Source organism: Populus trichocarpa, chromosome 10, assembly GCF_000002775.5.
Source record: "Populus trichocarpa isolate Nisqually-1 chromosome 10, P.trichocarpa_v4.1, whole genome shotgun sequence".
Classification (NCBI taxonomy): Eukaryota; Viridiplantae; Streptophyta; class Magnoliopsida; order Malpighiales; family Salicaceae; genus Populus; species Populus trichocarpa.
In genome coordinates, this window is record NC_037294.2 from 1,102,306 (window position 1) to 1,119,963 (window position 17,658).

The 17,658-nt window shown below is 32.8% G+C and overlaps 1 protein-coding gene across 1 annotated transcript; it reads left to right on the forward strand.

Moving 5' to 3' along the window:
- Window positions 1–1,999: 1,999 nt before the first annotated feature.
- Window positions 2,000–2,768, forward strand: LOC127905821 (wound-responsive protein GWIN3-like). Its single transcript, XM_052456238.1, has one exon. It carries the CDS (start codon window positions 2,066–2,068, stop codon window positions 2,657–2,659), a length of 594 nt encoding a protein of 197 aa, XP_052312198.1. The 5' UTR covers window positions 2,000–2,065; the 3' UTR covers window positions 2,660–2,768.
- The last annotated feature ends 14,890 nt before the right edge of the window (window positions 2,769–17,658 follow it).

Consider the following 17,658-nt stretch of genomic DNA (forward strand, 5'->3'; position numbering starts at 1 on the left):
CTTAAAAATCAATTTTTCTTGCAATCAACCCGCTATAAATTCAACTAAACCTTAGATAAAATTTAATTGAGTCCATAAACATCTGATTTTGAATATATATTTTTTTTTCAAATTGAATTTTCTTTGTCAACAAGGCTCTCATCAGTCAACGATATACTGTCAAATTTCAATCTTTGCATTTTTGAACCTCCTCAACCAATTTTTGTCTATTTTTCGGCATTCCAACATCCTTTTCTCGCTCTTATTATTTCTTGGATTTCTTCTGAATATTTTTTCATATATAATTTTTATTTTCTCATTTTTATGTGGGAACCCAAAAATGGGTAACAACATATATAGTGATTGAATCATCACCCTAACTAAGATCTAAAAAAGATCCATGAAGTTGTATAATATGAGAATTAGACAGAGAAGTGATTGCTTGCTCAAGAGTATGCCAAACACAGTGCGAGGTTTGGCAATCGATAATACGATGCAGTACATCCATTGAAAGAGAATAAAACAGTTCACTCAAAATAATTTGATATTGTTGTTTCCAACAAAGAAAAAAAGGATTAGCCTAAAGAAAAGAACCATTAACAACAATCATATCAGGAGCAGGACACGACAAAGAGCCATCAACAAATTTGAAAACACCTTGTCCAAGAAGGTACAATTTCATTTACAATTGTCAATAAAGATAATTGGTATTTGTAACCTTCAAAGAAATAACTTGTAGAGTATTGGAAAGAGGAACAATCATGGCAATTGAAGTCTCTATGAGATAAGATTCACGGCAATAGCAAGGGAGGATTCCAAAGCAGAGGAAGAACAAAAGGTTTGCATTGGTGCCTCAAAAGAAGCGGCGGTTTGTGGTGGGTTGAGGGTTGCGACAACCAGATTAGAGACCATTATAGAGAAGAAAAAAGAGTTTTAATATGTTAGGGCTTTCTCACTATAAATCTATGCTCTCTATGCATTCTTTCAACTCATCAATAAAATATTACATTAATCATTTAAAAACGTTAGTGGGAATAAAATAATTGTAGTGAATATATATAGCAGTACCTATCTTAAAATAAGATGAGAAATATTTATTATTTTCTTCAAGAATGAGATGAGGAAATATTTTAATTGATGGGGAATCTTATAAACTTTTAAGCACGAGCTAGTAAATAAAGTGGTCCAAAAGCTCAAAACCTAAACGACAACTCTTTGCCGCAGGACTATAATTTGTAGTTTTGTCGACCAACAGGTGCACGTATAATTATTATAACGAATAATCCAAATGTTTGCAGTCTTTCAACACATGAACTAGAAGACAAAAAATCGGGATAACTAATACTGATCTTAACAATGAAGATCACTAAACTTCTATCAAAACAATAAATTTTTAAATATCGTATAGTTTTTATTGCAAGAAAATAGGAATAATTTTTTTTGACAATTTATAAAAAAATCTTCATTTTATAATAGGACATGTAATCTCATTTTAAATGACCGATTCCAAGCTTCACAACTTGAATTTTATTTGGAAGGTTTAATTAGTAGTTTTAATTGAAGTTATTTATAGAATAGACTCTTTCGTTTTTTTTCGAGTTGTCAAGCTCACCAATTATTTCACACGATTAATGATTAAAACAATTGTCGTTACAAAAGAATATAGTTTATTTAATTTTATTTAATAAATTTAAATTTTTTAAGTTCATTGATCAGATCAATTATAACATTTTAAGCAAGTGGTGCCAGCGAGAAGAGCTCAAAATCTATACGACAACTCCTTGCCATAGGACTATAATTTCTACTCAGCACGAGTAAAACACTATTGTGGGATAAATCAAGTAAGCAAGAGGCAAGAGCTCAAAACCTACACGACAACTCTTTACTAAAGGACTATAATTTGTAGTTTTGTCGAAGGTCGGCACGAGTAAAACACTATAATTTATATTTTTGTGGAATTTTTTAATTAATTGTAACAAATAATCAAAATGCTTGCTCCATATAAATATATGCTCTCCATGCGTTGCTTCAACACAAGATCAACAAGACACAATATTGAGATAACTAATACTCATATTCAAAAAATATGGAGATCACTAAATTTCTAGGGTTCTCCTTCCTTCTCTTTGCCTTCGCAGCAACTTCATTTCCTGAGGCCGTTCATGCCAAAGATGCTGCAGCAGTGCTCGATGTCTTCGGTCATGAGGTGCAAGCTGGTGCTCGTTATTTAATCGTAGCCCCCTCGACTGACAATACAACAACTCTTGCGGTCACTGCGACTAGCAAGATCATATGCAATTCAGATGTTATACTTTCCACTTTGAACGAGAGCCTCCCAATAACATTTTCACCTGCTATAAAATCCAACGATGGTGTCATCCGTGAAGGCTCTTATCTAAATGTGAACTTTGATGCACCCTCATGTAGGATGGGGGGCGTGACAACGATGTGGATGATTGAATCGGAAGGATTGATTGTGACCACAGGAGGTGTTGATAGATTGAATCGGTTTAAGATCACCAAGTATGAAGGTGATAATAGTTTTTATCAGCTTTCTTTTTGTCCAATGTCCGAACCCTTCTGTGAATGCTCATGCGTCCCAGTTGGCGTCAACAGTGACAAGCACTTGGCTCCCAATGTCGGCCCTCTTCTTGTGATGTTCGAACCAGATGCATATTGATATTATCTGCTGCAATTCTGTATGAGGGAGTACGAGTGCCTACTATCATGTATTGGGCATAAATAAAACTAAAATAAATAAGAAGCTTTTTAGCTTTGGCTTTTCCTTAGTTTCCATGGCGTCTCCATATTTATACTTCGTTTGTTGCTTGATCTTGTCACTAGAAAATCATCTGGTTGCTACAATCATTGGTTGATATCATCTAAATGTTCGGAACCAGATGTCAGTATTTTTTTTCCTTCTGCAAATATATAAATATTTTTTTTGCATGTCTTAGTGGGTTTTAGGTCCTATTTATATATTGGCCTAGAATGTGATAATAGTTAATTTCAATATGAAATTCATTCCGTTTTATCATAATCAGCAGATAGGAAAGGGTATCTGACAAAAATAGGTTCGAAATAAAGAATATGAGTTACCACTAATTTTTTATTTCTCAAGTGTGATTGGTCAATTAATCAATTTTAACCAATATCTGAAATTTATTAAAATCGACATATTTTGATGTACACAAACCTTCTCCCACTCGGTTCCTTTTGCGAGAAATGAACAAGTCCTTAACCTCTTCCTTTTGCGAGAAATGAACAAGTCCTTAACCTCTCCAAATTTAACGAAGGATCTTCTTAGGGATTGATACTGAAGCTAGCAAGGAAATCTTTCAAAGTATATCTTCACAGATTTAAAACGTGGTTATGATTGGTATTGGTTGGTGAAAGCTGATCTTTTTGTGAAGGTCGGAATCGAGGGTCTTAGATAGGGGTGGTAATATGGTGGTGATGAGGATAATGGTTTGAAAGAAGTTGCTGCTGTAGTTTCAAAGAAGTTGGTGCTGTTGGAGAGGTCTGCTACAAGCTGCTGCTGCTGGCGTGGAAGGGGCTGTCGCCGCCGTGGAAGGGAATGCTGCTGCTACAATGATTTTTGTGAATATAATGCTATTAAAGAAGCATCTCAACTCAAAAGGTTAAGATGTTAGATAAAGTTCAAGAATAATTTTATATTATTCTCTAAAATATCCTCTAAAATGAAAATTCTTTGGGCCTAAACTTTTATAGATTCATACTACCTTGTGTGTTATTTTTTATCAAATAAAATAAAAATAATGAGATTTGAACTCGTAATCACTTGAGTAGATTAGTGATGGGATCCGTTGCTCTTGTTTTGCAGACCAGGTCAGGAGCCGGCTCAACTCTAAATGACGGTTTATATATCAACAAATAACTAGTCAGTACTATCCGAGTCATCAGTCGAGAAAAATATTGTTACCATCTACTGCCTAATTATCATTACGTACCAAACACAAGAAATAAACCATCTCATGCTCACCTACTTTATCATCTGTGACCTTGACATATTGGTTCCTTTGATCGTGTAAGCTCTTATGATGTCGCCTAATTAATTTTTTGAAACAGTAATGCATTTACAATTTGGAATATAACATGGATTGGTTTTGGATTTGATTCTATTGCGAGCATGAATATTTTTTGGCTCGATGTTTTACATTGATTCAAGAAATAGGTTTATATTTGTTATGTTATAGGTTGACAAATATGTGATTATTGCTCGCATTTTAGTTGCATTGATCAATGACATGAACTTCATTGCTAAGAAATGTTTGAGTTTTATTAGATTTAATTACTATTATTGTCGTGCCCTCCTCAAGAGAGCGATGTCACAATGACAATTCTAGGACAGTGTCTTTTGAAATGGTTTTTAGTTTGGTTGAGAGTCGTCACCTAATATTATATCTACTAGGAAACCTAACTAGTTTATTTTAAAAAATTCTAGGCAAGATACTGGTTGCGTAAAGGAGTGCATCGGTTTTTATTTGTTTGCTATGGTCTGATGAAGTCTATCTTTACTGACTTTACTATGACGGGTCTGCTATTATGAATAATCCTAATTTTCCAGGTCAAGAACTTGGTCTGGGAAGGTGAAATATGCTCAATTATTGTTGAGGCTTCTTTCAAGGGAAAACTAGAATTCTGTTTTTGATTGTCGCGTTATTCCCAAATAATATTTCAGATAAAATTCTTTCCGGATTTTATATTTATAGTAGAAGTAAATGAGTTGTATTATTCACAATAATATTTTGGATATTAACCTCATACAAGTTTCTTATTCTTATATTAAAGGTTAGTTATACTAAAAATGCCACAATCACCGACGCCTTCACCGACGGATACAGTCCGTCGACATTTTACCGAGAGTTGAAAAATATTTACTGGAACTGCCACAATCACCGACATCTTCACAGACGGATAGATTCCGTCGGTATTATACCGAGAGTTGAAAAATATTTACTGGATATGCCACTGTCACCGACGGAATATATTTGTCGGTATATTTCCAACGAGATTTTTTTTTTGCGCACATTTTCAGTATGTAAAACCATTGGTAAGTTTTTTTTCCGACAAACTTAGCAACGGAATGTGGGATTACCGACGAAAGACATGCCGACGGACACTTTCTGTCGGTAAAAAATTTACCGATGACATCTAAATCTCACACCAATAGATTCGGTCCATCAGTAAAACTGTGAAATCTCAAAGTGAACCTTGAAAAAATATAATACAGCCCTTAAACATCCAATTGTGAATTTCTCTCCTCAAGTTGAATTTTCTTTGTCAATAGAGACTTCATCAATAAAAAATACGCTGTTAAATTTTTCAATTTTACATGCTTAATCCTCCTCAACTATTCTTTGGCAATTCCCCGGGCATTCAAATATACTCTTCTTAATGGTAAATATTTTGATATTCTTCCAACATGTTAATGATAAACAAATTTACTATATTTTCTGCAATAATTTTGCTTTTTAAGCATTATCTTTATGATCCTTGTGGATAGTGCATATATTATGTGAATATTCTCAACCACAATACAAGTAGAGAACTAGTCGATCAGCACGATTAAAACAAGTTGTGTGGGATGGCTAACTAAGCAAAAACTCTTTGCCACAGGACAATAATTTGTAGTTTTGTCGAACAAGAGGAGCACGCTTAATTAACTGTAACAAATATTCCAAATCTTCGCACTCGTTCAAGACATGAACTAGAAGGTGAAATAATGAGAATGTCATAACCACATATTTTGAATTTTTTTTATTTTTTATTTTTTCAAAAACTAAAACAATTGCAAAATACAACAAAAAAAATCCAAAAAAGACGTTCTTGATATATATATATGTGTTTTATTTTCGATATTTTTAGTGTCTTCCTAAAATAATTCAAAACTCAAAATTTTGTTTCCAATATGTTCAGCTACTAAAAAGCCCATTTTAAAATTATTGATTAATTTTTTAGTTGAATCAAGAAAGGTGTGTCCTGGGTTGTGTACAACGGATTCAACCCATTCGGGTTATTTGCTACTCCTTATTCTTCAACGCCAGTTATACTCACAATTTACAACTTGCCACCAGGGATGTGTATGAGGCCGGAGTTCATGTTTTTATCTACGTACATATCCGATCCTAACAGTTCAGGCTGTAATATAGATGTTTGTCTTCAACCATTGATTGATGAGTTAACACAGTTGTGGTCCTCCGAGACTTTGACTTATGATGTATCGAGAAAAGAAAATTTCTTATGAGGGCAACTTTGATGTGGACTATCAATGATTTTCTAGCTCATGGAATGGTTTCTGGTTGGAGTACACATGGAAAACTAGCATGTCCATACTGCATGAAAAACAACGAGGCATTCACGCTAACAAACGGGGGTAAAATGTTTTTTTTTTACTACCACCGACATTTCTTGCCAACAGATCACATGTACAAAACGAATAGAAGGATTTTTTTTATTGGTGGAGTTGAAAAGGATGTTGCACCCCCTACATCTTTCTGGTAAAGAACTGCATGACGTAGTATCAGAGTACGGTGATATTGTTTTGGTTTCTAATCCGATAAGCAGAAGTTCCTTGGTTTTGTTTTGATCCATAACTAGGTAAAGCAAAATATTTTCTGAGAACTTCCTTATTGGAGACCAATCTCCTCTGCCCTAACCTTGATGTCATGCACATAGAAAAGAACGTGTTTGAGAACATTTTTAACACGATCATTGACTTGAAGGGGAAGTCAAAGGACAACATCAAGGCTAGAATGGATATATCGTTGTTTTGTCACTGTAAAAATATGGAGTTGGTTTTTGATGAGTCACGGGTCATAAAGCCTAAAGCAAGCTTTGCCTTAGAGAAGAATGCACAACTACTAGTTTATCAATGGCTTAAGAGTCTGTGTTTTCCCGATGGACATGCCTCGAACATATCAAAGGTGGTTAATTTGGAGGAATGTAGATTGCATGGAATGAAGAGTCATGATTGTCTTGTGTATATGAAAACACTAATTCCATTAACTTATCGTGATTTATTGCCAAAGGGGATAGTGTTACAACGGGCATTTTGTGTTAAGGGATCGACTTGTAATGAGTTTGAAATTGACTATTTTGTGTTAAGGGATAGTGTTACAACTGATGGAAACACCAACGGTTTGTATCCGTCAATGTATTCTAGAGGCGACGGGAACTGTTCACATCCCATGTCGGTCGGTGATGTCAATTAAAGTCTTCTGAGTCAGTTGCAGGTTAGTAATGGAATTACCGATGGACTACCGACGAATTGCGTATCCCAAAACACAAGTAATTAATGCATTTCTGACCGTGTGTACAATTTTAAATTAGCGAGGGAATTACCAACGAACTGCGAAAATTATGGAGGCTTTTTTTTGAAAATTTTAGTGCGAAAATAAAATTTTAAGAAGAATTTACCGAGGGAATCATCGACGAATTAATTAAAAATAATATTATTTAATATTATGTCAATGATTCCATTGGTAGAAAGGTAGTATAAAACCCAGCGAGAACGCCTTCAGTTCATTTTTTCCTCTCATTTGCGAACTTCACAATTCTCTCCAATCTCTAATTCTAGCTTCATCTTCAATTTAAAAGGTATGTATTGTGATTCAATTTACTTAATGACTTCTTATTTTTTGTCTTTTCTTCGGTTTATTAACACTATATATTTTTTTGTTTTTTATATTGTGCGTAGATAAAGTTTAAAAGTAAACACATTATTAAGGTAAGCATTTTTCATTCATAAAGCCTATAGTTGTTTTTCTATTAATTTGTTGCCTATTTTATTGTTTTTATTGCAATAATGACTGATTATTTTGTTGAATTTTAATTCTTATTGTTAAATTTGTAGTATAAATGTTAATTGAATATATAGGATTAATTTTTATTGTTTTATCTCAATTTTATTGTATATATTGCTCTAATGTTTGATTGTTTTGTTAAATTTTAATTGTTATTATTAAATTTATAGTATAAATGTTAATTGAATATATAGGAATAAATTTTATTTTTTTCTCCATTTTATGATTAGAAACATTATAAAATCAACTGGTTTGTGGCATATATTTTGAATATTTGCAAGTTTGAACATTTTGGGTAGTCTCCAGTATAGGGAAGGTGCTTCCGAATTGTTTTTTAAAAAATCAAATTTGATTATGTAATTATACATCAAATTTGTGTAGATTTGTAGGACAAAATCAATTCCATGTCATGAGCACATGATTGGAGCTAGTTCTTCTAGCAGCAATGATGACATGTTATTAGGTACCGACCAAGAAGAGGCACCTGTGTTGACTCACGACGCTACCTTTTCCAGCTTGGTTCCACAACATAGAGGCGGTGTCCCTTCACAACGAGGTCAATTCTCTCGCAAGTACGAGGCACATTGAAACGATGACCTTTAAATGTAAGTTTGTATTTAACAATTTGTGAACAACTGATATTTCATTAATTTTATTGTTTTTTAGGTTCACAAACATTGAGGCCACCCGAGTAATAACATTGGCATTTAAATCGTCGATGGAAATTTTATTGTTTTAATAGAGTCAGGTTTCCAAACATCCTGATTGGAAATCTTATATCGATGCACGGTTTAAAAGATTTGAGGTTAGTGTTAACTTAAAATTTTAACTATTTTTTTATGTTATATTGAAATTATTGATTTATTTTTTATACACATAACAAATTCATGTGTGATAGCGCAAATGATAATGTTGTGAGGATTGTATGGGACAATCACGCTACAAGTAGGTAACATCGAAAATAATACGAAAGTTTTTAAAAACATTTATATATTAAAATCTCATTTATCATTAACTCATATAAAATACATTTGTATCATGTAGGTTGCATGACTTTTAGTATGAGGCGAAAAAAAAAGCTAAAAAATATGCCAAAGATAACACTCTACCAGATTGGAATGATGTGGCGGTTTAGAAGAATTTCAGGCCGCCATCCAACTTGAATTTTATGTAGAAGGTTTAATTAGTAGGACTATCTCATTTGTCTAAATAATTTTTTTTTTTACAATTTATAAAACAATCATCATTTTATACTAGGACATGTAATCTCATTTTAAATGACCAATTCTGAGCATCACAACCTGAATTTTATTTGGAAGGTTTAATTAGTAGTTTTAATTGAAGTTATTTATAGAGTAGACTATTTTGTTTATTTTCGAGTTGTCAAGCTAACCAATTATTACACGATTAATGATTAAAACAATTGTCGTCTCAAAAGAGTATAGTTTATTTATTTATATTTAAGAGATTGAAATTTTAAGTTAATTGATAGGATCAAATATAACCTATTAAGCACGAGTAAAACACTTTTGTGGAATAAATCAAGTAAGCAAGAGGCAAGAGCTCAAAACCTATACGACAACTCTTTGCTAAAGGACTATAATTTGTAGTTTTGTCGAAGGTCAGCACGAGTAAAACACTATTGGGATGATTGAATCGGAAGGATTCGTTGTGACAACAGGAGGTGTTGATAGATCGAATCGGTTTAAGATAACCAAGTATGAAGGTGATAATAGTTTTTATCAGCTTTCTTTTTGTCCAATGTCCGAACCCTTCTGTGAATGTCAACAGTGACAAGCACTTGGCTCCCAATGTCGACCCTGTTCTTGTGATGTTTCAACCAGATGCATAGAGAGCACCTAAAATGGTGTCAGAATGATATTGATCAGTAATATTATCTGCTGCAATCCATTATGATGGAGTTCGATTGCCTACTATCATGTGTTGGGCATAAATAAAACTAAAATAAATAAGAAGCTTTTTAGCTTTGGCTTTTCCTTAGTTTTCATGGCGTCTCCATATTTATACTTCGTTTGTTGCTTGATCCTGTCACTAGAAAATCATCTGGTTGCTACAATCATTGGGTGATATCATCTAAATGTTCGGAACCAAATGTCAGTACAGGCTATTTGTTTTTACATATTTTAGTGGGTTTTTAGGTCCTATTGATATATTGGTCACTTAATCAATTTTAACAAATATCGGAAATTTATTAAAATCGACATATTTTGATGTCCACAAACCTTCTCCCACTCGGTTCCTTTTGCGAGAAATGAACAAGTCCTTAACCTCTCCAAATTTAATGAAGGATCTTCTTAGGGGTTGATACTGAAGCTAGCAAGGAAATCTTTCAAAGTATATCTTCACAGATTTAAAACGTGGTTATGATTGGTATTGGTTGGTGAAAGCTGATATTTTTGTGAAGGTCGGAGTCTAGGGTCTTAGATAGGGGTGGTAATATGGTGGTGCTGAGGATAAGGGTTTGAAAGAAGTTTCTGCTGTTGGAGAGGTCTGCTACAAGCTGCTGCTGCTGGCGTGGATTGGGCTGTTGCTGCCGTGGAAAGGGATGCTGCTGCTACGATGATTTTAGTGAGTATAATGTTATCAGATAACTATCTCAACCCAATAAGTTAAGCTATTAGATGAGGTCTTAAATATAATTTTATATTACTCTCTAACATAACTCCTCAAGTGAAAGTTTTTCGGGTTTAAAACTTGCACGGGTTCACACAACTTTATCCGTAATTTTTTATCAATAAAAAAGGAGGTGGTGAGATTCAAACTCATAACTACTTGATCAACAAGGCTCTGATACTATATCAAAAAATCATCTCAACCCAATAACTTAAGCTATTAAGTGAGGTCCCAAGAATAATTTTATATTACTCTCAAACAAATAATAACAGGGATTTTAGTGAGTATGCTGGTTCACGAACATTTTTTGGAATGACAGAGGTTGTTTTGCAGATCGGGGCAGTAGAATGAACTGGTTCTTTTGTGTAGATTGGTGGTGGGATCCGCTGGTCTTGTTTTGCAGACCGGGTCGGGAGATGATTCATCTCTAAATTATAGCTTATATATCAACAAATAACTATTCAATAGGATCCGAGTCATCATTCGAGAAAAATATTGTTACCATATGCTACCTAATTATCATTACCAAACACAAGAAATCAACCATCTCATGCTCACCTACTTCATCATCTAATTCATCTTTGGTTCCTTTGATCGCGTAAGCTCTTAAGATGTAGCCAGATTATTTTTTATAATAGTAATGCATCTACAATTTGGAATATAACTTGGATTGGTATTGGATTCGATTCTATTGCGAGCATGAATATTTTTTTGGCTTGATGTTTTACATTGATTTAAGAAATAGGTTTATTTTTGTTGTGTTATAGGTTGACAAATATGCGATTATTGCTCGCATTTTAGCTGCATTGATCAATAGTTTTTTTTTATAAATTCCAGGCAAGGGTTTGGTTGTGTGAAGGGAATGTATTAACACCCCTAATATGTTACAACTGAGGTAAGTTGCATCGTTTTTTATTTGTTTGTTATGGCTTGATGAAGTCTATCTCTACTGACTTACTATGACAGGTCTGCTACAATAAACGAATCCTAAATTTCTAGATCAAAAACTTGGTTTGGTAAGGTGAAACATCATCAATTATTGTTGAGGCTTCTTTCAAGGGAAAACTAGAATTCTGTTTTTGATTGTCGCGTTATTCCCAAATAATATTTCAGATAAAATTCTTTCCGGATTTTATACTTATAGTAGAAGTAAATGAGTTGTATTATTCACAATAATATTTTAGATATTAACCTCATACAAGTTTCTTATCCTTATATTAAAGGTGAGTTATAGGTAAATTACTATCCCTAATAATATTTTTGGTATTATCCCCTTTGTAGGTTTTTTTTTTATCCTTTACAAAAAAAAATTCAAAAGAAAAGGTAAAAAATATGGTTATGACAATCTCATTATGATAAATGACCCGAATAGGTTGAATACATTGTACACAACCCAGGACGCACATTCTTTGATTCAGTTGAAAAATTAATCAATAATTTTAAAATGGGCTTGTTTGTAGCTGAACATGTTGGAAACAAAATTTTGAGTTTTGAATTCTTTTAGGAAGACACTGAAAATATTGAAAATAAATCACATATATCAAGAACATCTTTTTTGGATTTTTTTTTTGTTGTATTTTGCAATTGTTTTGGTTTTCAAAATAAAAAAAAGGTCAAAAAATGTGGCTATGACATTCTCATTATTTCACCTTCTAGTTCATGTGCTGAACGAGTGCAAAGATTTGGAATATTTGTTACATTTCATTAAGCGTGCTCCTCTTGTTCGACAAAACTACAAATTATTGTCCTATGGCAAAGAGTTTTTGTATAGGTTAAAAGCTTCGGGACCACTTTGCTTAGTTAGCCATCCCACAAAACTTGTTTTAATCGTGCTGATCAAGTAGTTCTCTACTTGTATTGTGGTTGAGAATATTCACATAATATATGAACTATCCACAAGGATCATGAAGATAACGCATAAAAAGCAAAATTATTGCAGAAAATATAGTAAAATTGTTTATCAGAAATATTTGAAGATTCAATTTAAAGAACCCTAATATATACTCCCATCAAGTTGCTAAAGGTTTTCTATTCACATGGTATCAACTGGGAGTTGATATTTGAAAAATTATAGCCAACAATCTTTAATATGGATATGGCACAATGCGTGTTTGCCAAGTGGTTGTGATTGTGAATAATTATATCTAGGAATGAAAGCATATAGACATACATATTCCATAATTTTTCTTCATGAATTGCCCAATGCAAGCATTAGTAAGAAAAATATAGGACAATTCATTTCTACCATATATATTCAAACCTTATTATTGTCATATCAAACTTATAAAGATTGAGAACCATGGAACCTGTAAAATTGTCCTGTCAAAATCCAACAGCTCACTATAAGTAATCGGTATGGTGATTATTGTTGTCACTCATTTTTTTTTTCTGGGCCCCACATAAACAAAAGAAAAAGAAAAAGGAAAAAATATAAAAAAATTAAAAATATATTGGTAGAATTGAGTCTGGTTGAGATTAGGATTTTTAATTTAGGATTTGTAATTTTCAATTCAGTCTCTGTTTTTCATCTAATTTCACCCCTGTCGAACTCAATTATCACCCCCTAAGGTGGCTGTCTTTTTCATTTAGGTCTCTAGTTCTGAATGTTTACATTTTGACCCTTAATTGATCAACACACTTCTATTTTGTTCAATTTGGCCCCTAATGTGGTCAATTTCAGCCTCTACATTCATGTGCCTTTTTCTAATTTGGTCCTTGGTTTTTTATTTTTTCAATTAAATCCCTAATTGCCTATCAAACTTTTATATTTATGTAATTAAACCCCTGATTTGATCAAATTAACTCTTAAAATTTCAATTCAACCACTAGACTTTTATTTTTTCCAATTAAAGTCTAAATTGATTAACAAATTAATTTTTCTTGCAACTAAGCTCTCAATAAATTCAATTAAACCTTGAAAAAAATCTAATTGAGCCCTTAAACATCCAATTTTTCATTTATCTCCTCAAGTTGAATTTTCTTTGTAAATAGGGTCTTCATCAATCAAAAATACATTGTTAAATTTTTCAATTTTACATGCTTGATCCTCCTCAATTAATTTTTGGCAATTCTCTAGGCATTCAAATATACTCTTCTTACTGGTAAATTTTTTTTTATTCTTCCAACATATTTTTAATTTTTTTGTATTTTCTCTTTCCTCTTTTTTTTTGGTTTATGTGGGGCCAAAAAAAAAGAGAGTAACAACAATAATCACCATACCGATTACCTATAGTGAGCTGTTGGATTTTTACAGGACAATTTTATGGGTTCCATGGTTCTCAATCTTTATAAGTTTGATATGACAATAATAAGGTATGAATATATATGGTAGAAATGAACTGTCCTATATTTTTCTTACTAATGCTTGCATTGGGCATGCAATTCATGAAGAAACATTACGGAATATGTGTGTCTATATGCTTTTATTCACAATCACAACCATTTGGCAAACACGCATTCTGTCCGCCAAGTGGTCCCGAAGCTTTTAACCTATTTGATCAGCACGATTAAAACAAGTTTTGCGGGATGGCTAACTAAGCAAAGTGGTCCCGAAGCTTTTAACCTATACAAAAACTCTTTGCCATAGGACAATAATTTGTAGTTTTGTTGAACAAGATGAGCACGCTTAATGAAATGTAACAAATATTCCAAATCTTTGCACTCGTTCAACACATGAACTAGAAGGTGAAATAATGAGAATGTCATAACCACATTTTTGACCTTTTTTTATTTTTTTAAAACCAAAACAATTGCAAAATACAACAAAAAAAATTCCAAAAAAGATGTTCTTGATATATGCGTTTTATTTTCGATATTTTCAATGTCTTCCTAAAAGAATTCAAAACTCAAAATTTTGTTTCCAACATGTTCAGCTACTAACAAGCCCATTTTAAAATTATTGATTAATTTTTTAACTCAATCAAGGAATGTGCGTCCTCGGTTGTGTACAACGGATTCAACCTATTCGGGTCATTTGCTTCTCCTTATTCTTGTTGGGCAGTTATACTCATGATTTACAACTTGCCACCAGAGATGCGTCTAAGACTAGAGTTCATGTTTTTATAACGATCATACTCGGTCCTAACAATCTGGTTCAGGATAATAGTAGTGTTTGTGTTAAGGGATCGACTTGTAGTGAGTTTGAAATCGAGTATGATGGTAAATTAGAAGGGGTCGTTGAATTGCAATATCATAGCGAGCATAATAAAGTGTTTTTTATTTAAATATTATTGGTATGACACCACTAATAGAGAAATCAGAGTAGATTCCCATTATGGTCTGATCAAAATTAACTCAAAAGCTAGACTCCGCAACGTAAATGATGTCTTTGTTATTGTCAAGAAATGCCAGCGAATTTATTACACATACACCCCTTTCTTTAGAAAGAATCGTTCAATAGTTGATTGGTTATCTGTTTTAAAAACAAAACTCAAAGGTCGTGTTGAGGTTGAACCATATCAAGTGGGAGATGATGTCTTTCAAGTTAATGAGTTGGTTGAACCATATCGAGTTGCTCCATCGATTGACTTAAAAAAAAATTAAATTTTCATATCTTTGATAATAGTCTTGTTGATGTTGAAGCTAAGGAGTTAGTTGTTGTTCCAATCTCCAGCGGACAAGCACAAGTCGATGAAAATGATGATAACAATGTTATTAAAGTTGAAAATTGTGATTTAATGAGAATGTCATAAAAAAAAGGTAAGAAATAATGAGAATAATGAACAAGAAGGTGAAATAATGAGAATGTCATAACCACATTTTTTACCTTTTCTTTTGAATTTTTTTTATGTAAAGGATAAAAAAAAACCTATAAAGGGGATAATACCAAAAATATTATTAGGGATAGTAATTTACCTATAACTCACCTTTAATATAAAGATAAGAAACTTGTAATATCCAAAATATTATTGTGAATAATACAATTCATTTACTTCTGATATAAGTATAAAATCCAGAAGGAATTTTATCTGAATTATTATTTAGGAATGACGCGACAACCAAAAAACAGAATTCCAGTTTTCCCTTGAAAGAAGCCTCAACAATAATTAATGATATTTCACCTTACCAAACCAAGTTCTTGATCTAGAAAATTAGGATTCGTTTATTATAGCAGACCTGTCATAGTAAGTCAGTAGAGATAGACTTCATCAAGCCATAACAAACAAATAAAAAACAATGCAGCTTACCTCAGGTGTGACATATTAGGGGTGTTAATACATTCCCTTCACGCAACCAGTCTCTTGCCTAGAATTTCAAAAAAAAAAACTATTGATCAATGCAGCTAAAATGCGAGCAATAATCGCATATTTGTCAACCTATAACACAACAAAAATAAACCTATTTCTTAAATCAATGTAAAACATAAAGCCAAAAATATTCATGCTCGCAATAGAATCGAATCCAAAACCAATCCAAGTTATATTTCAAATTGTAGATGCATTACTGTTTAAAAAATAATCTGGCTACATCTTAAGAGCTTACGCGATCAAAGGAACCAAAGATGACTTAGATGATGAAGTAGGTGAGCATGAGATAGTTGATTTCTTGTGTTTGGTAATGATAATTAGGTAGCATATGGTAACAATATTTTTCTCGACTGATGACTCGAATCCTATTGAATAGTTATTTGTTGATATATAAGCTATAATTTAGAGATGAATCATCTCCTGACCCGGTCTGCAAAACAAGACCAGCAAATCCCACCACCAATCTACACAAAAGAACCAGTTCATTCTACTGCCTCGATCTGCAAAACAACCTCTGTCATTTCAAAAAATGTTCGTGAACCAGCATACTCACTAAAATCCCTGTTATTATTTGTTTGAAAGTAATATAAAATTATTCTTGGTACCTCACTTAATAACTTAAGTTATTGGATTGAGATGGTTTTTTGATATGGTATCAGAGCCTTGTTGATCAAGTGGTTATGAGTTTGAATCTCACCACCTCCTTTTTTATTGATAAAAAATTACAAACAAGGTAGTGTGAACCTGTGCGCGCAAGTTTTAAACCCGAAAGACTTTTACTTGAGGAGGTATGTTAGAGAGTAATATAATTTTTTTTTTTGGACCTCATCTAATAACTTAACTTATTGGGTTGAGATAGTTATTTGATAGCTTTATACCCACTAAAATCATCGTAGCAGCAACATCCCTTTCCACGGCAGCAACAGCCCCATCCACGCCAGCAGCAGCAGCTTGTAGCAGACCTCTCCAACAGCAGCAACTTCTTTCAAACCCTTATCCTCAGCACCACCATATTACCACCCCTATCTAAGACCCTAGACTCCGACCTTCACAAAAAGATCAGCTTTCACCTACCAATACCAATCATAACCACAGTTTTGAATCTGTGAAGATATACTTTGAAAGATTTCCTTGCTAGCTTCAGTATCAACCCGTAAGAAGATCCTTCATTAAATTTGAAGTAAACACAACAATGTGAATTTCAAATCTTACCAGATATAACGAAATCAAAGGCATAGACATGATGAGAATCATTCACCGAATCATAATTAAGCTTCCAACATCAACGATTATCACTTAATAATCACAATTTGATTAGAATAGGTTTCGGTGCAAAAACAAAACTCTAGAATTAAAACAAAAAAAACCTGTTATTGAAGCAAACCAACCTAGATTAGTGATTAATCAAGCCTCTCAAAGTGTCTAGTGCAAAGAAAGGACCAAAACTTTTTTTAGAATACTTGGACATGTAATCTCATTTTAAATGACTGCTTTGGGCTTGACAACTTGAATTTGATTTCGAAGATTTAATTAGTAGTTTTAATTGAAGTTATTGAATAGAGTAGACTATTTGTGTGCGTTTTGTTCAATTTTATACATGGTGTTTATTTTCAAGTTGTCAAGTTCACCAATTATTACACGATAAATGAATACAATGATAGTCGTTTCAAAAAAGTATAGTTTATTTATTTAAATTTAAGATATTTAAAATTTTAAGTTCATTGATCAGATCAATTTTAAGCACGAGTAAAACACTTTTGTGGGATAAATCAAGTAGGCAAGAGGCAAGAGCTCAAAACCTATACGACAACACGTCGCCACAGGGCTATAATTTCTAGTTTTGTCGGAAATCAGCACGAGTAAAACACTACAATTTATATTTTTGTGGAATTTTTTAATTAATTGTAACAAATAATCCAAATGCTTGCTCCATATAAATATATGCTCTCCATGCGTTGTTTCAACACAAGATC